The sequence below is a fragment of the Episyrphus balteatus genome, chromosome 2, assembly GCF_945859705.1.
Source record: "Episyrphus balteatus chromosome 2, idEpiBalt1.1, whole genome shotgun sequence".
Taxonomy (NCBI): Eukaryota; Metazoa; Arthropoda; class Insecta; order Diptera; family Syrphidae; genus Episyrphus; species Episyrphus balteatus.
Window position 1 is genome coordinate 121,047,670 of NC_079135.1, and position 21,749 is coordinate 121,069,418.

The following is a 21,749-nucleotide window of genomic DNA, read 5'->3' on the forward strand; positions in this document are numbered from 1 at the left end:
AGGAAGCAACATGCATATATGGAGAGGGGTGGTTCAAGGGGTTGGTTGATAAATTTATTCTTTTTTTTTTGGCGGATGGTTGGCAAAGATGCACATCCCTTTGACGCTCCATCAGACCGCGAACAAGTGCCAGAGCAATTCTCACAGAAATGAGTAAATGTGGGGAGAGGAATACATATATGTAAATTTTATCCGTCTATACCCCGTCGAGCGCCTTCACCCTATTTTGGAACGAAATATAGTTTTTACATTTAATTGAAGCAAGGAAAAACTTTTTTACTATACGAGTAGTATGCAAAGGAGATATGTGCGCAGTTTTTACGGTGTCTTGAAACCGATGATATATTCTGTCACGTGCGTTGTCGTTGTAAATTTTATCCTTGTTGTTTTTAAAGTTGGTGTTGACGACGACGACAACGTTGTCGTCGTTGCTCGTTGTCAATATTCTATTACAATGATGTTTTAATCCACTCTCTCTATCGTTCTGAGCATGTTAATAGAGGTGCTGGGTCTGGGTTTGTGGGTGACTGTGTAACGTTGCCAATTGCTGCATTTGGCACGTGGTACATATACTCAAGTGTCTATTAGAGAGAGAGACATTTAAGTGAATCGATAAGTTATTGAGTGGAAAAGGTTTTGATAAAAATTGTTGTTTTTGAAATATGGATTTTAAAAAAATAAAAAAAAGACGACACAGAAAATATAAAATCAATATGTGTAAAGGGTTAATGTTGGTAATACATGTTTGAATAGAAATAAAATTTTTTTCTAGCTCTAAGGTTAGATATTTTTATAGAGATACCAGGAATTTAGTTTTGCTTTTAGAAAATGAGGTTTTAAAGTTTAATTTCCATGAGATATATTTGACCGAACATGAGTGAAATTCACACCTTTGAGACCTTATTGCTTATAAAGAAACGAAAATGTGTTTTTTTCTATCCCGAAGGAATATTAAAAAAAAAAAAAATCCAGCAGGGTTATCCAAAACTCTTGGCAGTATAAGTGACATTGGTTTTATTTAAAGTAAGTAAACTTAGCGTTAAGAGGCTCTGGTAAGGTTTAGGAGTGGCCAATTAAACAATGACAATTATCTTAAATGGATCTAATTAATAAGATCAAGAATAGAAAAAGAGTAAAATTTGCATTAAACCTTCATTATGTAAGTATGTATATTCAATACAAAAAAGTTACACATACGCCCCAGTGACCCTTTAAGGTTTACAGCCCTATTCTGCTATCCATCGGCGGGGAATAATCTCTAAATATTCATCAATTTCTGCTATTCACCGAAGGGAACCCAAACTCACGTCGATAATATTATAATGTTGTTCGGTATTCCACTATTCACGTGAATAAACTTGGTCCATACATTTTCAATCCGTATAAAAAATGTTGCGGATCTGTCACTTTTGGTTGTAAAAATAAATTCACCATCGTTTAAATTAAATAAAATGACACTTCTCACAACTCTTTAAGTATTTGTTAGTAGGGTAGAGTTGCTAGTAGCCGGCCTCTTAAGGATTCTGTCTCATAAAATAAAGCACAGAAAAGTCAAATATCAACATTTTCGAATAATTCTTGAAATAAAATGTACTTTATTTATTAATTTTTCGATATGGTTAAAAAAAAGTTAATAATAGTTTATGTTTTTGTATAAAAAAGTCCGATTCTCATAAATCCGGCCTTTGTTTCCTATTTTCGGCCATCTAGTGTCCCATTTCCGGCCACTGACTTTACTAGGTCAAGCTTAAATAAATTGAATGTTTTTTATTTAAATTTTTGTGTTTTAAAAATTTAGAAACAATTTTGATTGTTAATAAGTTATAACATCAAATGATTTAAAAATGTATTTATTTTTCCCCATTTTTTAAACTTTCATCAATAAAAGGGGGCCGAATACAGGAAACATTTGAATTTCAAAGCTTTTTTTTGTGTTCTATTTCCGGCCCCCCTTAAAATTACCAAAATTCAAATGTAAGAAATTGCAGTTCACTCGATGGGTAGCAGAATGACAAGGTAGAGTTAAACTGGATCGAATGTGTGAATCGCCACAAACAAATAAATAAAAAAGATTAACGATGAATAAAATAATGAAACCTTTGTATCCTCTGTGTATCAGATTTTATTTTAATTTTGTTCATTCGAAATTTTGCAGTTAGAAATTTATTTAGATTCCATAAATCAAGAAAAGATACAATCTATATCTATATTTAAAAATGAGTGCAATGCATCTAGGTTTCTATTATTTGATCATTTTTATATTTTTAAACACTTTTTGTAAGAAAGAACAAATAATAATGATACACAGTTGTTGTAAAAATAATTTAGCATTAAACTGATGAGGCATTATAGATTCAGTTGCACTAATTTCAATCAGCCCTATCGTGAGTTTCACGTGAACAAGATTCCACCCCTATTTTGAGTTCCAGGGAAAAAGTTGTTCATCGGACATCTCTCGGTATTTTCAACTTTTTTCAGGTAATATACGAGGTAGTCGAATGTGGTTTGAGTAAAAACAAACCTAGACTTCATAATCTCAAGAATTTCAAAAATACCTACTGTAGGTATTTTCACGTTTTCTCCACTATGACATCGACTTTTAGCTTTTAATATAACATGTACAGAGTTTAATCAAAATCATTAAGGCCGCTTTCGGGGCACTATGAGAAATAAAGTAAAACATGGTTGCGCAAGTCTGACGAATGCAAAGCTTTCATTAATCCATGCAATTAAGAAAGCACTCTTCAGTTTTGAACCCCTCGTTTTCACAAATATTTTTTCAATCACATAGGATTGGTTCTAAAAAGACCCAAGACCAAAATTTTTCGTTTCGTGTTGCACCTTGAATAACATTTCAGATAAAGTTTAAATTTTACTTAATAGATTGCCGCAGGAATATTTTTTTGTTGTAAAAGTTATTCAACTCTATTCTGAAATCCCGGATACAGGGTCCGTTTTTTTAATTTATTTATCGATGCATTCGGAGGAAAATATTTACCAGCATGACCCCGATCTAACGTCAGTAATAATCAAACTCCATTTCCATTTGTGTTTTATTATTTTTTTTTTTTATTGTTTTTTTCTCATAAAATTAATAATTTATACACATTGTAGAGAGATAATAAATTTTCAAATTAGCTTTTTGTATATAATTTTCTTTGCTTTTTTTTTCAATTATTATTATCTTCTACTTTTTTTTTCTCCATTTTTTGTTTCAATAATTCTCTTCAATGGTTTTATTTTTTGTTTTAGGATAATCTTATGTATTTTTTTCTTTTATATAATGTATGTATAATATTTAAATTGTAATAAAATCCGAACTCTATTCGCACGTCAAAAAGACTTATCATTATTATTTTTTATATAGGAAGAAAAATGCAATGAAATTAAAAAAAAAAAATTACTAATAAATTGTAAAAAATTAAAAAGAAAAAAATGATAATAATCAGCTTACAACAAAACACAAAAAACAAGAGGTGTATAAAGAGGAGTAAAAAGGGAGAAGAGTAGTATAATAGGGAAAATGCGCGGGAGGAGTATTTGAAGCGGTCAAAAAGTATAAACAACAAACACGTCAAGAAGAACAAATTTTATAGATTTATATAGTTTTTTTTTTTTTCTTTTGTTTTCGTTCTAAAAACGCTCCTCGGCTAGGATTGAGTAGTTTCTATTCTTTTCTTATTATTTTTCTAGAAAAAAGAAAAACCTTTTTAGTATATGCGCTCATAGAAGAGTAGATAGGCCTGCGCTTTAAGCACCGTGTCTTCAGTGACTTCCTGCACTCGACTATCCGACACGTAGTACCATTTGCCAGGTGGCGGTGTGATATTTGGCTCCTCAACCGGTGAGGGCTCTGGCTCTTCGTCATTATCAATTTCGGGCTCGGAAGAACTGCAACTGGTGGAGAAATCATCGCTGTCGTTTGCCTTCATGCGAAGATCACGAGCCTTCTCTTTGGCCAGTAGTTCTTCGAGTTTTTCACGTTGTTCGTCGGCCTGATCCAACTCGGCCTTGCTGCCTTGGGGAATAAACTTCCACCGTTTGTCGTCGGGTTGGAGCAGTGGACGAACCTTAACATAGGCGGTATAATGACCACCGTACATTCCTCCCGAATGCTCAACTATACCATACAACGCGTACATGAGTTTCTTCTGTTTCCTGTCGATATTTGGCAAGTTCTTCACTTTAGACCCGCAAAAAGGCGCCACATCAAGGACCATTGGGAAGGCCACAGGCAGAGTCAACTTGCGGAAGATACAACGCTGGCCAATTTGGAAACGCTTCAAATGCAAAATAAGCACCGCCGGAGGGCTAGATACTAGAAATTGTTTAGTTGCGTTGGTGTAGATTGTCTTGCCGCCTTCACCGTTAATGCGTTTCGTACAATTGTCACAGCCCACTTTATTATTGCCCGTCATTAGTTCGACGGCAGTGAAATTATTGAGGCACGATTGTACTGAGCACTCGCCATCTTCGCATTGATAGCGCGGCGCGATCGTTGTGCTCCAGTCTGAGTAGCTTTGGGTGCGAACACGTTTCGCTTTGGCTCGTTTTGTGGCTGCAGCCTGGGCGGCGGCGGTAGTTTTTGAATCTAATGCTGATGCTGCTTCTGAGGTAAGATGGAGTTGGTCCATGTCGTTGGATAGCGAATCGTTGTTTCCACCATTCACTGCTGAGGTCGAGGCGATCGCCATGTCGGCGGTGGAGAGAGATAATTGGCGGACTAGGTTGGCACCTTTTTCACTAATGCCAACTTCGATTTCTTTATTGTTGGCCACACTAGCTGCTTCATCAACATCTCCGTTGTTGGTTTGCGCCAAAAATCGATCTTGAACATTCACACTAGCATTGGCAGGGCTTGTGGCAATACCTGAGTCTGGAATTGAATTTAAATTAGATTTGTATTCCTATTTATAAATTAAAGTATCGAAAAGAAATTTGATTTATTAGAAATTTGATTTAATAATTTGATATGTAATAGTCTAGACCGGAGCTCCAGAGCAAAAATAGAACAAATTCGTTCAAAAATGCTACTAAATCCATCTGTGCATTTCTGAGAAAACGGCAACACTGGTCGGTTTCAGTTTTTTTTTATTCAAGTCCAAGAAAACCAAGCCTTATTTTCAAATGGTACAAGGACACTTTTCATAGCAAATTAAATTTTCTATCAAGTTAAGGTGGATTAAAAATTTTTTAAATTATTTTGATTAAAATTCTATCCTAAAATCAGTGAGAAAAAAGTTAAAAAAAATGAAGATTTTATTTTTTTACTAAATCAGAGGGTACCTATTTGGTGTATGAACCCGGTACGTACAAACTTTGTCCAAATGAAATAAAGTAGAGGTAAAACCCTTTGATAATAATGCAATTTTTAATTTTTTTTACCTTTTCAAAAAATAGCACTTTGTCTTTATGCTATGAAAAGTGTCTGTACCATTTGAAAGTTAGGCTTGGTTTTCAAGTTAAAGAAAAAAATCTCAAAACCGACCAGTGTTGCCGTTTTCTCAGAAATGCACCAATGGATTTAGTAACATTTTTGCCAAAGTATACTTTTATGCCATGGAATCATATTCAGCAATATAAAAATCTTGAAAGAATTTGTTCCATTCATTAGACTATAAAATTATGTGAGAATTTAATTAATTGGTCAACCAAGTTGCTATATTTACTATTATAAAATAAATATAGTTAGAGATAAAAATGTATAAAAAATATAAAAGTTGATGCGAGACAAAAGGTGCAAAGAGTCAATATTTCTGTTAATAAATTTAACAATAGTTGTAATATATAAATAAGAGCGTCTGTTCTCAAGATAAGGCATTTCAATAAGCTTAAGTCTATTCTTGTAAACGTCTTAAAAAAAATTGAAAAATATTTTTTCGATCCGTTCTAATCTTTCTATATGACACTCATAATAGGGTGACAAGACCTGACAAGCGTACTCAAGAATTGAACTAACGAATGTAATGAATAGTTGTTTCGTAAGATACGGATCAGAAAATTGGCGTGATTCTCTTTTAATCCAACCAAGAAGTGAATTAGCTCTATTTGTTACGGAGTTGATTATGTTGTATGAATTCGAGTTTAAAATCTAATAAAACACCAAGAACAGAAACGTGACTAACATGGTGATAACGAAACTCCATTTAACAAATAATCAAAAGTAATTCCTGAAATGTTTCCTTGTAAAACTCATAAAGTTACATTTATTGCTAAAACGAGTTAAGGTCACATTGTAACAGTTAACAATCACAAATATTAGAAATAGTTTTAAAAATTGTAACATCGTCCGCATAAATTAGACCATTTGAATGCTTCAAAACAAAATGTAGATCAATAAATACTTCCTTATTCCGTGACCTTTCTTTTTTAAATAAAGTGAATCTTCTTCGTTGGCTATAGATCATTAATATGAACAAAATAAATAGAATGGGGTCTAAATGGTTGCCTTGCGGCATACCGGAATCAACATATACATAAATAATTTTATGGGCAATCATTAAAATGCACCGAGTAAGACCTGTTAAGTAAATAAGATTGAAGCCAAGTTACAAAATTTTCATTAAATCCTAGAATTCTTAACTTCTTTAATAAAATTCGATGTGTCTTACTAAAATCTGTGAAAATGCAGTCTAACTATTTCGTAGTTTTAAATGAATCAATACAGTTCTCGGCAAACTTCATAAGAAAAGTCACAGTAGGCCCAACTTTTGTAAAACCGTGTTGATTCGGGACAATGATAGACTTAGGGCCATTTTTTTCTCTCGAAGTTGAATATAACTTGAGAATTTTTATCCTCAATTTCCGAATTCGGTTTTATTCACTCCATGTTAACGGTTTCAACTTTCGACTTTAAATTCCAGAGTTGATCAACTTCCAGTTTTCTCAACTTTCCAAAAGAGTAGAAGTTTGCCGACCAAACTTGAGAGTTTCCTTCAGATTTTTTTTTTTTAATTTTTTTTTTTTTCTGCTCGCAGTTATTGTGTCAATGAATTAATATTCCAAAGCAAACAAAAATCCAAAAAGCAAACAAAAATCGAAAAATTAAACACAAAGAAGAATACAAATATGCTATGGATATGACAGATTCAAATTTTAATTTAAATAATTGACAGTTTTTGTTTCATATTTCATAAATATCCCAGGGATATTTTTTAAACTTGAAGTTGACCAACTTTAGATCTTCAACTGGAGAGTTGAGAAAATAATTTGTGAATAAAAAGAAATTACAACTATCTCGAGTTAAAGTCAACTCTCAAGTTGGCAAACTCGAGAGTTTGCTTCAAGTTGAGCAATAGTGAAAAAAATGGCCCTTAACATAGAAACACAGAGATTCGCAAATAATAGCCTCGAATAATTTGGGTATTACCGATAATTTGGCAATTGGCCTATAATTTTGAATTTCATCTTTCCTGCCTTCCTGGTGCAAGGGAATTATTATAAATGATTTTTTCCAAATACATACATTGAAATATAGTAGACTAGAAAAAATGTCAGAAAATAGTTGCGAAATGACACGCGGATCATGACTAGACATTTCCCCTGACTTAAAAATTGATGGATAAGGACTAGACTTTCTGTTACTATTTATAAATTTCCAAAAAATTTTCCGATTCATTTTAAGGTCTCTTTGCACATTCTGTAGCAAATCTATATCTCGCATAAAAAAAAAATTTGAAATCGGTTTCACATTGAGACCAGAGATAGTTTTTAAGAGAAAACTTACCATTTTCATCGTCATCGAGGGAATCCTTGTTGGGATTCTCGGGAGAATCTCCACGTTTTTCTGGATTGAGGGGACTTGGCAATTCGCTACTGTTGCCATTAGGATCGCAGGTTGAAACAACAACATCATTAGACGGCGCTGCCGTTGCTGCTGTTGTTGTTGTTGTTATTTTCGATGCTGCTGCTGCTCCAGCAGTTGTATCATCATTGAGGTTATCCTCCACATCGGCATCGGATTGTTCCGATGCCGATGAATTAGTTTCCATGGAGTTGGTTGAGTTAAGTTGCTTCTTTTGTTGGTGTTTTTGGGCTCGCTTAGCTTTGCGTTCTTTTTCTTTCTCTTTTTTTAGCTGATGCTTGGAAGGACCTTGTGGCACATTTTCTGGGCTATTTTTGCGTCGCATCGGTGGCTGTGGCTTTTCCACACTCACCGGAAGTGACATATCGAGAAAGTTTTCATGTCGGGAAGAGGTATGGAAACAATCCTGACATTGCAGGGTAGATACCAGAAATCCTCGAAATACTTGTTCGGGTCGAAGAATTCGATCGCCCGCCTGTTGACCATAGATTTTGCATTTCTTTTTGATTTCCTCGCTGACATTGTTGGTGTCTTGTTCGTAGTAGCCAATGTTTTGGAGGATAACTTTTTGGTAACGTTTTAGGTCATCAGATCTAAAAACACAAACAAATTGAATAGGGGACTTCAAGATAAAGAAAAAGGTTTTACCTGACACTCTCAAGTAAATGACGTAGAAGCTCATGCGAGTCGTGTTGATCTCCGCCACAAAATTGTGGACATTTGGCGCAAAGTTTATCAAACAACTTGCTGGGATTGTAGACACCTCCTGAAATAAACACAATTTTTAAAATGTCTTAATTTACAAGGTTTTTTAGAAAACTGACCTCCAGATTGCAATTCCTCTAATGCCTGAGCCAAAGCACTAGTTAAACCTCCCCATGAATTCAAGGTACCCTTGATGGGTGGCAATTCGACGTCTTCATCTTTGTTGAACTTGAAAGTTCCTCCAGGAAGGATAAATCTAAGAAAAAGTTCCAAATCAAAAAAATCCACATGAACAAAATTAATAAATAAAATTCTTACTCTTCACCCGATTCGGATGATTCCTTGAGGACATCCAAGAGAAATGGTGTTTGTGCCAAACACTGCATGACGGCATTAAAAAAACAAGTATTTCCCAAATTGGCTAATCCTCTTACTCGAGGCAATTGGAGTTGTTGTTGGTTTTTTTGTGATGCATCTATTAAGGGAGGTCGATAAATGGTTGTTTCGTAGCTGGGATCGGGTTGAATTTGAACCCGTTTGGCCATTCCAGGTATTGGCGGTGGAGGTGGTGGTGATGGACCGTAGACTACTCCATTATTATTTTCAGCTCCTTGTTGTTGTTGTTCGGTTGATAGCAGTGGTCGGATGTGTTCCAAGGTAGCAGCAATTTTTCCTTGAATTGCATCAATTGAATTCTCACTACCTTGCAGTGGTATAGCTGGGGCAGCTGGGGGCTTTTGGAGAAGTTTCTTTACCAACTCTACACATTCTTGTAGGTTTTTACGCAGTGTTGGGCTGACCTCATCATCACATGCATAGCACCAAATCTCAAAAGTTGTTGTATTCATTGCCACTGAATGTGAATCAGAATGAGGTGTCTGAAAAAAAAAAATATTTTTATTTAAAAACCTTCATTCTAAAAAAAAAAAACCATCAAAAAATAACTCCTTCACTCTTGTTAACTTAGTTAAAAATTGTCGCATCGAGTGCTTAAAAAATCTTCAATCTTAAGTTCTCTCATTTTGAAATCTAAAGACGAAACTTCTTTCAATTTAATGTGCAGCGCTCAATCCTAATTAATATACAAATTTTAAAAAATCGCCATATAACTTGTTTATATATTTTTTTTTATTTTTAATGCCTAGGATCGACGACTTCCTACTGAGAAATCAAATTGTAGTCTGAAAATTATCATCAAATAAAATTAACCAAGATAAAAGGGCATTTCGGTGAATTTTTTAACTATAAAACGCTGAATTAGAAATATCTATCACTTTTTTTATATAAAATAAATTAAAGGATTACAATCTTCCTCCACTTTTTCACAATTTTATGATATAAAAGTTTAAATTTATAAAATAAAAAAATTTTCTCAGCTTTGCTCAGCGTTAATTTTCTACAAAATGGCATAACAACTCTATTTTGATTTTTTGTTTGTGCTGGTAGACCCTTTCAACAAAAGAACCAAACCTGAACAGCTTTAACCCTCGAGCACATTTTATAAAGATTTTGATGCATGTAAGTCAGGGAATACTACATCTTCTCAAACGACGAATTCCCACTTTATTAATAAATAAAATAATTATTCATAAAAATAACAGTAAGTTTTTCTTTTTCTATTGTAAAATTTGGTATAATTTAATTGCACAATTTGTGCGTGTCACCGAGGAAATGTCAAAAAGTGGTTTCTTTAGAAATAAATATTTAAAGAGGCCGCAATATTTATTCCTTGTTTTCTATTATTTTTGTTTTGAGTTTGTGAAGTTTTTGAGAGCATTTCATCCCTACTCTAAAAATTTCACACTTTTTATTTTTATATTTCTGTGGCCAAAGCTTGACAAAGCTTGATAGAATTAGAAGTACGAAGATCCGAGGAAGCCTTCATGTTAAAAATACCATCTCCCAAAAAATTGAACACGACCGACTCAGTTGGTATTGCCATGTTCAAAGGAGAGATCCTGAGAACCCCGTCAAAAAAGCAATATCATATAACGTTCCAACACGAAATAAAAAGAAAGGTAGGCCTAAAAAATCCTGGTACAAGCAAATGCAAAAACACCAGCATTCAGTTGGCCTCAGAAACGGAACAATACAAAACCGGGAGGCTTGCCGCCGATTTCTGAGGTCAACCCGGCGAACCCCACAGGCGGATCACTAGTGTGAAGCAGTAACGTGGGAAGGTTATGATCCCCTCGACATCGAGATCATAACAGCGCCGAGAAAAAGGAAGAAGAAGATTTCTGTGGCCAAAATCAATAACCGCTTAACTGAGTTAAAAAAAGCAAAACAAAACAAATAATAATAATAATAATAATAATAATAATAATAATAATAATAATAGTAAGATTGTTCCCGCGAAATTAGCTATAATTAATACATAATTATAATTTAAATAGGTTAACACGCAATTATTTCTCAAATGAGCAAAGAATTGTGTTCGGTTTTGAAAGTGCAACTTTATATTTTTCGGTTTTTTGGCTATTTTCCCATCTCAATAAATCTTAATAATCATGTATCTAAGAAACCAGTTATCTGGTCAATTTTTGTAATAACTGCTATTAATTTATCAAACATAGCTATTATATTAAACCCAAGTCTATGTTTTGTTGTTGGTGATGCATTTACTTTCTTTAATGATGTCATGAAATTGGTAACTCTCGAAGTGTGCTTAAATATTTCCGCAATGCAATCGTTAATAACTCAAAACCATATACGTAACTTTTGGAAATTATACATAAAAGTTCGATCCAGTCGATATCCAAATGTTAAAGATCAAAATGTCTTGAGTCAACTTTTCGAACATCGAAGATATATTTGTAAATTTATTTTTGGAATTCTTGTTCATCTTGGAACTATGGGTTTATTTTCAACTGCATATGAAAGTTCTTTGAGACTTAAAATATTCTGGGCTACAACCGGATTTTTGTTGGTCATAAATATTGTTCGAAGTGCACAATTCATACTTTATATGGAATTAATTCGTAATGAAATAATTCATTTGGAAAACGATTTGACTAGTCTGGGGGAGTTTATGAAATGTGATAGTTCAAACATAAATTTTCCAAACTTTGATGAGTTTGTTCGGCGAAGTTTACTTGACAAACAAAAAATTTATCAGGATATTTTTGGAATGAGTCAGGAATTTCAAGAAGCATGCAATTGGTCAATGGTGGCGCATTTACTTAGAGGATATGTACGAGTTTTGGTGGAAGCTTATTTTTGTGTTTATCTAGCCTTGACAAAGTGGAGACTGGTGGGTAAGTAAGTTCATAGTGTTTGTTAAAGAATAAATGTATGTATGTATCCTTTAGGAATCCAATAAAATGTAATTGGTCGAACTGGTTGTTTTGGAGGTAGTCCAAAAAGACGACGTTATTTGTTTAGTTTTCAGTTTAATTAAGTTGAATTTGCTATAGTATTTAACCCTCTGTCGGCACACGGGTGCGAATTTGGCAGGACAAAAATAAAAAAATTACGATTTTTCAAAAAATTGGTCACAAAAAAGTCACTTTATAAGGGTGAAAATATTTTTTTTCGGAATTGTGAATACAATATTCGAATTCCTCGGAATATTCTACTTGATTCTCTATAAAATATTCTGACCGAAAAAAGTTCTAGCGACATGAAAAAGTATAAACCAAATTCGCACCCGTGTGCCTCACGTCACAAAAAAGAAGAGGTGTGCCTACAGAGGGTTAAATATTAATTTACTTTTATTTCTTATTAAGACAAAAATCTATTGAAATTGGACCATTTAGAACTTACAAAAAAAAGGTAAAGTACAATAAGTTTATGAGCGCACCCCAGTATTTGTTTAAAACAGAATCGAACTCATTGTATACAAAGTGAAACAAAATTAAAAAACACATTGAACAGTTTTTGTCAGGACCGTTAATTCCAATTCAAAAGAAGGCATAGAAACATTTTATTTTCATTGACTTTTTTTTCAATTTTTTAGTGTTTGATAAGAACTCAATTAATTTTTCTGCATATTATTGCCATCGGAAGGTTAAGCTTAAATCGTATTGTTTTAAGTCAGTGGGATTTAAAGTGCCCATCATATTATTTTAAGGTGACAAGTCACATTAATTTCTTGAATGTGCAAATAAAAAAAAAAAAAAACTGGCAGCCACCGCGGATCGAACCTACAACTGTTGGGTTACTAGGCCAGTGCCTTATCATATCACTGTGCTATCTCACTGTTGGAAATGAGTATGGTAAACTGCAACTAAAGCTTAAGTGTGTTTATTATTTTAAAATTTTGTATTTTTGGTCGATTTTTTTAAGATGAACATTCATATTAAAATAAGATGAAGTTCACATTAAATTTAACAGAGTTTAAGTGGAATCACTTTATTTTAAGTGGATATCACCTTATTTTTATGTGGTGAAATTTAATGTGCGCATCATCTTAGGTTGTTGAAAAATGTGGTTTATGAGGAAGTCAAAAATAAAGTAAACGGTTTTATTGCAGGTACCATTAATAACGGTTCTATTCTATTCATCAAAAAAAAATATTTTAATCTTTAAATTTAAATTTTTTTTTTCCGAATTATTGAACAACTTTACCATATTATGTACCAAACGAATGTTGGGTAACTGGGGCGTATGAGCAACATAAACGACTATTATTTAGATACCTGTCGTTCAAGTTTTTACAAAGAAGTCCAGTCTACACTTATATAGCTTTTTTAACTTACACACTGACAATGTTTCTACTTCCATGCCAATTTGAACTGTAATTTAGAAGCCCAAGGTAAATCCTTGAAAAAATTAAAAACAAAAGTTCGTATGGATAAAGGACTAACTTAAGCAAATAATGAAAAAAAATGATAGAATTATTAATTAGTCTCTTATAACAAATATATCTTTAAGTTCTTGTGAATTATTTCAGCATTGTTTTGATAAATATCTTACCACCCAAGGGAGTAGTGAATAATATTAAATTATTAATAAACGCAAGACTATATTAGTTAAGTTTCATTATTTGACAATCTAACCATATTATTTCATGTGAAGGGGTTAGTGTGTGAAGAACTTTCAATTGCATAGTGAGTCAACAAATTTCCATCAAATCAACACCAGCATTACTCCATCACCGTCATTAAAAATAATGTACGATGACGATACCGGTGATGGTGACATCGGATGTGTCTTGCAATTTCTCGTCTATTTAGTTCGTATTTTCGGTTATTTTCCAATTTCAATCCAGAAGCATTCGAATACTTTAAAGAATCGATTATTTTTTATATGGTCTTTTTTCATAATAATATTGTTAAATACATGTTTTGCGGTGTTCTTTGTTTTTAAAGACGATTTTTTTTACACTCCTGATGAGTTCAATTTTTTCAGTGATAGCTTAAAAGTTGTAACCACTTCATTATCAGCAAATGTATCAGCCATCCAATCTTTGTTCATGCGCAAATACGAAAGAAAATTTTGGAACTTATACATAAAATTACGATCAAAAAGGAATCCAAAGATTATGAACAAAGGATTTTTAAGTCAACTTCTTGAACATAAAAACTTTATTATAAAGCTTTTGTTTATGGTGTTTCTTTATATAACAACGACTTTATTATTTGCAATAATCTATGTCGACATGCCAATGGAATTCGTTCGGTTTTGGGGAGTATTTTCAATTTTTATGGCATTTCAATGTATTCGTAATTTACAATTTATACTCTACATGGAAATAATATCCATGGAAATCGAGTATTTGGATAAGGACTTGAAAATACTTGTCGAATTTACTCAATGTGCCCAATCAAACAGATCTTTTGCACCATTTAACGAGTTAATTCAAAGACGTATCGTGGAGAAACAACGAATTTATGAAACGATATTTGATATGTGTCAGTGTTTTCAGATGGCTTGTAATTGGTCAATGATTTTCAATCTATTGCGTGGGTATACAAGGATAGTAGTCGATGTGTATTTTAGCTTGTGGACTTTTATTGTTGGTTTAAATCCAATAGGTGAGTTTATTTAATTTTACTTGTTTATTTATTTATATACGGCCCTATTCTGCTATTCGATTCACGTGAAAGTCGAAAATAAGAAGGGTTTAAATGGGGGTTAAAATTAAACTTAGCTAATTTTTTTTTCTTTAGAATTTCTAAAACAGACGAAAACAACGTTTTGTTTTCTAAAGTTAGAAGTTTTTCAAAGTCAGTTTGACGTGATAAAGGAAGAAATTCTTTCGATTCACGTGAATCGAATAGCAGAATATGGCTGATAGATTGTATTTAGTGAGTCGAATGCAAGTTATTTTGATTAAGATGTTAGGAAAAGCAACGGCTAAAATTATTTCAAAATGGGCCATATAACTTTCCTATTGATTTTCTTGTAAAGTATTTTTACTTTTACATTATTCTTTTTGTGTAGGTACCTATTCTGATGAAACAAAAAATAAACTCAGTTTTTTTTTATATAAAATGGTTTCCCACAGAGAAACAGGAAGGATAACCACACGTTTTGAATTATTTTTTTTTTGTTGATTCTGCTAACATCTTAAACAATGACTTGACATCAAAAAATTACACTGTGTTCGAAAATTGAACTTTTTTTCCGACAGAGGGCTCTCATATCTACTAAAGATAATTCGAGTATGCTGAACACGATAGCGTTCTTAGTTTTTCTGGATTAGGTCAAATAAGAAAGATTTTTGCGTTTGAAATTTTGTTTGCACATGCCAAAACTGAGGGTATAAAACACCATATATTTTCCAATTTTTGATTTTTTTTCGATGAAAAATGATGGAAAATCTATTTTTTCGCAAGTATTATTTGTTTCGTATTTTTTTCTTTGCCTCAATATCATCTCAATCTTTTCTTAACTCGATTTAAATGATTGTTTATATATCGTTTTTTCATAGTTAAAAAATTTAGCAAATGTAGACTTAAAATACCGAGTCCTATCTAATACTTATTACTAATTTGAAAGTCCTATGACTAAGAACTTGTGCTAAGAAATCACTTGTTAACAATTTGAGCACTAGCGATTGGTATAATATCCATCTACTAGCAAATAGGTGATTATTAAACATTTACATATACAAATTTTGCTTCCTTAAAATGGACATAAAAGTAAAAGGCTCATCAAATGGTTAACTATGACACCTTCCAACTTATGGTTTCATGTCCTCAAATCTCTTTTTCCAATTAATTTTCTAACACTATGGAGAGCCTTGAATATACACATTTATATTTATATACATTTGTTTAAATACAGCCCCTTTTTGAACATCTTTTTACGATTGCTCTTTTTCTTTTTAAAACTTAATATGGAATTTATTGAGGAAAATGTGTTTTTAAAAGTTCCAAGAAGAATTTTAAGTTTTCTTAAGAAAATGTTAATGTTGCAGCACTATTAATACATACTACAAACCACCTCAAGATCGGCGGGCTTTACTACGAGAAGCATCCAATTCAACCTTATCAGTTGACATAATCAATAGTAAGACTGGAGTAAATGCAAGCAAATTAACAGTCTGTCGGATTATTCGCCAAGCCACAACTTTAAAATATTTGAAAGTTAAAAAAAAAAATCATCAATATATGAAGCTCGTCGAAATCAGCGTCTTAATTTTGTGAAGGAGAAAATCAGGTGGGGTAGAGAATGGCATCAGGTAGTCTTTTCTGATAAATAGAAGTTCAACTTCGATGGTCCCGATGGTTATAACTTATATTTCCATGACGAAAGAAAGGAGGAAATAACCTTGGATAGAAGGCACAGCAAGGGAGAATATGTGATGGTAGGGGGCGCTGTTAGTTGTTAGGGTACAGTTGATCTTGATTTTTAAAACTCAAGAATGACAGAGGAAATCTATTAATGCACACTACAACGAGCTTTTCCAAAGTTAAATGAACTATTTTGTGGACACGGTTAGACTTTCGAACAGAACAACGCCCCCATACATACCGCCAAGCTAACTTAATCCTGGATTCAGGACCAAAATGTTTGATTTTTGACCTGCCGTCATATTCGCCTGATTTGAATATTATGGAAAACGTTTGGGGTTGGTTTTCGCGGAAAGTTTACGAAGGAAGAAAGCAGTTTGATAAGAAAGAGGACTTAAATGAAGCCATAAATTCATCTTGGGCAGAGATCTCACCGTGGGCTTTTTGAAGTAATGGAGCATGCTGGAGGTAGTAGGTACCTACGCATTACTAAATGGAACAAAATTTCATGTTAATCAATAAAATTAAATTTTTATTTATTTATTTATTTTTTAATATCAATTAGAGTTTACAATAGCTGCGTTCCTTTGGAAATATTTATCTACTTTTTAGTACTTAAAACTACTTTGATCTACTTTGCTATACTGAAAAAGTAGTTCAAAGCAGCTTTAAGTACTAAAAAGTAGATAAATATTTCCAAAGGAACGCAGCTAATCTCGAATAGACTAACGAAATTTTTAAATTATACATTGAATCATTATAAAATTATAAATCTACATATATACAAAAAAAATAAAATTATTTATTAACATTATTTAATTAGTTAAAAAATACAAGTTTAACATATTTTTGAATGAGTTTCAACTCAAATGGAAATTAAAATCTATATTATTTGACACATTATTAATCTCCCTAACACTGCGAGTCATAGGTTCATTAAACGCATAATTTACTCTATGAACGTTTTTGCGGAATAAGGTTCGAATTCTTAGTTCTCTAGAAGGAGCGTAAAGATCAATCAGCGATAACAAATAAGGACAATCAATATGATATGATAAAATATCACTGACAAAATTTATAGCAACCATCTTACGGCGGTTTTCTAATGTTGCTGACATCTAACGTTATACGAAGGCATTTCAATGTTTGTGTACTACAAATCTTGTACATTTTTTTTTGACATTTTCTATTCTTGTAATATGAACATTGTAATGAGGATTCCACACTACGCAGCAATATTCCAGGACCGATCTAACATACGAAACATAAAGGGCCCCAGACATGCAGTTCGGTTTTCGGGAGAAGCACTCCACACTGCATCCGCTCATGAAGTTCCACCAAGACATCACCTCAGCTTTAAACAACAATCAAGCTACCGTCGCATGCTTTCTGGATGTCGAGAAAGCATTTGACAGCGTATGGATAGATGCCCTTATCCATAAACTTCATTTAATAAGCTTTCCTTTGGCACTAATTAAAATTATTTTTTCTTTTCTCACTTCCAGAAACTTTTTTGTGCAAGTGGAGGATCGGAAATCACCAATGAAAGTCATTCGAGCTGGAGTTGCTCAAGGATCCAAACTTGGCCCCTTTCTATACAGCATCCTGACATCAGACCAACCACCTGCAAGTGAGTGCGAGAACCTGCTTTACGCGGACGATTCACTCACATACTGCAAGTCCATCTCGCCAAACATAGCTGCCAGGAAAGTCGGAGCTCACATTCGGAAACTGTATGAGTTCTACAGTAAATGCGGTATCCGGATCAACTCATCCAAGTCGGAACTATTGTGCCTTAGACGGTCAGGAGGAAGAGGCAGTCGATCGGCTGGAAGCTGCAGAAGCATAACATTCACCCTTCCAGATGGAACTAGATTGCCAGCCAAACGCAGCGCCAAGTACTTAGGAATCAACTTTAACGAGCTCCTCAGATTCAACAATCACTCCCGTTTGGTCCTCAAAAAAGCCAACTTTGCCTTCCATCGCCTTCACCCTCTGATGAAAAAAAGAACAGGATTAAGTCAACCAACGAAAATCTTGATCTACAGCCTCTGCGACCTGTCATTGCCTACAGCTTTCCGGTATGGTATACCATCTCCAAGACAGCCATGAAGGAACTACAAATGTTCGAGAGAAAAATACTGAGGATGTGCACCGGACTTTACTTCGATCGACAGCGACAAAAATACTACAGCAACAAGAGACTCTACGAGGAAGCAAAAATCATACCACTGGACAAGTATCTACTGCGATCGGCGAAGATACTTGTAGGAAATATCGCCAACCACCCCAATCAGCTGATGAGAAGAATGATAGCCCAACAACGACATCCGGAACCTAGGTACCTTTGCGCTTTGGATATACTGGATGAGCACATAATTTCAATGGACAACGAAGAAGCAGTTAACTTTTACGCCGACACCCAGTCGACACACTATCGTGGCTAAACGCCAATCAAACCAACCCAACTCAACCAACCCCACAACTGGACATCCGGGTCTGAACACCCCGAGGACAACCTAGTCAGCAGACTTTTTAAATTAAGTTTATCCATGTATAATATTTATTTATATTTTATAACTTAGTCATTGTATAAGGTTAGGCCCCTTCTGTGCCAACAAAATTTTATATCAACCAATGTATCTTAGAAATAAGTTAATTTTAAGTCAATTGTAAATAACAAGTTCAATAAACTAAATTGAAAATTGAAAAATTGAACATAAAGGGCTTTTAGAGTGTATGGGTCCCTAAGACCAAACGAATTACGAAAAATAAAAACCCAACATAGTGTTGGCTTTGTTCACTTTAAAAGAAATATTAAAGAATTTTGTTATTGTTTTTAGCACTTCCATTTTTGATGCGTACCTACTTAAACGAATGACACAAAAAAAAACTTCAATTTTATGAATAAAATTCGTCGAAGTCCTGTAACAGCTAAAATTTGTTAGTAGGATTCAAAATTTTTGTCTGGAATTTTATCATCATACCACCCTCAATAAAGTCCATTATTAGTCTCTTCCTAAATACCAAAGGTTTAGGAGAAACGGTGAGAAAATGATTGAAAAAAAGGCTGTATTTAAACGAATGAAACGAAGTGTATATTCTGGAGACACAAACCCCGAAACAACAACGTCAATAATTACTGTACATCTAAAATTTAATACGAATAATGGGGAAATACAGACTTTATTATGCGAAACAAAAGATTTGTTATTCGCAGTGAATCTTGCATACCCTGTACCCCTTCTACTCATGAACGCTTCATCATATTACAAAACAAACAAAAACTACAAAACAAATTTTAAACTTTTTTCAAAACATGTTTCTCTTTGATCCCATTTAACATATAAAAAGATTATTATATTTATTATGCAATTACTTTACAATTGCAAGTGTTTTTTTTTTTTACTCACCTGAAAATGCTTTAAAGCGTGCTGATTCTTTGACCTTCCACACAATTGTGTGCCACATTTAAGACACAGCCACAATGTCTTATCATATTCAAACATATCCCCAGTCTCATCTTCCACCGCTGCTCCAGAATCCGATGGAACTGTTGCAACTTGTTTATTATTGGCCTTTTCACATTCTGAACAAGTGTCAGTCACAATACCGATCGCTTTGAGGCACTTCCTCAAACGTGTCGGATCGACAGACTTTTTAATATGTGTACAATCTCTCGAGGATCCTGTCCCCGTGCCATTTGGTGGCTTTTCATCACACGACTCAGTCGAGTAATCTTCGCCACCATGCGGATCAGTTTGGCGCTTCTTCTTCATGTTTTTTGTTCTCTTTTGTTTTTCTTTTCTACTTTTAACAAAATGCAACTGATTTCCTCGATTCAATTCAAGAAAGTTTTGTTATCAGTTCGGATTACATTTACTTTAAAAATCAGAAAAAAGAAAAAGACAAAAATACGTAAGAAACAAAATGAAAACAAAGAAAAAGAGAATTTGAATAAAAAACTGCTGCCTGGAAAAATGGAAGCAACTTTGGGACAAAGTCGTCTTCTTACATAAATCTAACACAATTTTTGTTAGCAAAAATTTACTGCAGCAAAAATTTGTGTTAAATAAAAGAAAAAAAATATTTTAAAAAAAAATGTAACTTAATGAGGTTAAGTTCACACACGTCTGCAGGCAGCAGAGCGATTAGCAAAAAGTAGCAAGAAGCAGAAGCACCACTTCTGTGCTCTGTGCTTTTGCTGGTTGGTGCTGCTGCTGCAATGCAGGTATTCAAGTCAAGTCTTCGTTCGTTCGTCGACTCGAAATTTAAAGCAAAAAAAAAAAGTCAAGGAGGAACCTTGAATTTTTTTTTTTCTTTTTTCAATCAATTTTTAAGTGAATATAAAATTGATATTTCACTTTAAATAACTGACTCACCGTTGTAGGGAAAGTATTCGAAAAATATTTAATGGAAAATCTTTAATAAATTGAATAGGAAATTAATAAATTTAACATTTTTTTCGTGGAGGAAAAGAAAAACGTGAATTTATAAAAATCACTCTTTGTACCTTTTTTGTTTCTTTTTTTTGTTGGGAGGTATGTGTGTGTGTGTGTGTGCGTGAAAAGTGACATGAGAATTTGAGATGGCTTTGAAAAGTTTTGGCAGCACTTGCAGCGTAGTGTGGCGACATCTATGTTTTAATGTTAAAAAACAGTCATGATTAGAGCGGTAGATGTGCAAAAATTAGAATGTCGAGTAATAATTATTACCCCGTTTGTATGGCGATTTGAATCCGAATTGAATCAGGATTTAGGTCTATATATACCTGAATCGAATTGAATCCGGATTTGTCGATCCGATCCGACTCGGGGAGCTGAATCGAATCAAAAATATGCATATATACCTAACGAATTGAATACTCGAGATATAATTTATGATGGAAATTGTGTGTGACTGTCTTTTTATTTGCAAATTCACTGTATGTATGTCTAGTGATATCTAGTTTTACTTGCACTTTGTGTTTGGTTAGATTTTTCTAATTTAGTGCAAATATATTAAAAAGAAAAATTGTGTTTTCGATTCTATTTCAATTCGATTCCTCGATCTGGTATTTCCATATACCTGGATCGAAATTTCGATTCAGTTTCAATTCGATCTTTAAATCGGTCATACAAACGGGGTATATATGTTAGAGAAACAACTTATGGCTCATTTACATGAGTAACAACATGACAGTATGAAGATACAAATTTCCGCCTGGTAGAAATTTTACTTTTTCAACATGCTTGAAAGGACAACTTTTACGTGTAGATATACCTCACTAGACTTTTTTCAGTAGGTACACGCAAGTAATCAAGAAAATTCAAAGTAAAGAGTATCGTTTAATTTTCCCGACTAACAGTTTCATTGCAAAAAAAAAAACGTATGCCAAATTTTCACACGAATTGATCTTAGCCCCACAATATGCCGAGGATCCCGCCAAAGGAGGACCTCCCGACAAACAATTTTGGTTCTATAAAGCTTTGCAGATGCAAATGTTGCTTCTGTAAAGCATTATAGAAGCAAAATTGTTAGTAGGGCTACCCTCATCGTTAAACCAATTGATAGTTACA

The 21,749-nt window shown here is 33.5% G+C and overlaps 1 protein-coding gene across 1 annotated transcript; it reads right to left on the reverse strand.

Moving 5' to 3' along the window:
• Positions 1-3,574: 3,574 nt before the first annotated feature.
• On the reverse strand, positions 3,575-20,721 carry LOC129909810 (ubiquitin carboxyl-terminal hydrolase 16). The gene is made up of 7 exons (XM_055986906.1): positions 20,574-20,721; positions 19,605-20,073; positions 8,828-9,387; positions 8,629-8,765; positions 8,453-8,570; positions 7,727-8,397; positions 3,575-4,876 (listed from the first exon to the last, which is right to left on the reverse strand). Exons 2-7 carry the CDS (start codon positions 19,968-19,970, stop codon positions 3,711-3,713), a joined length of 3,018 nt encoding a protein of 1,005 aa, XP_055842881.1. The 5' UTR covers positions 19,971-20,073; positions 20,574-20,721; the 3' UTR covers positions 3,575-3,710.
• Between the last annotated feature and the right edge of the window lie 1,028 nt (positions 20,722-21,749).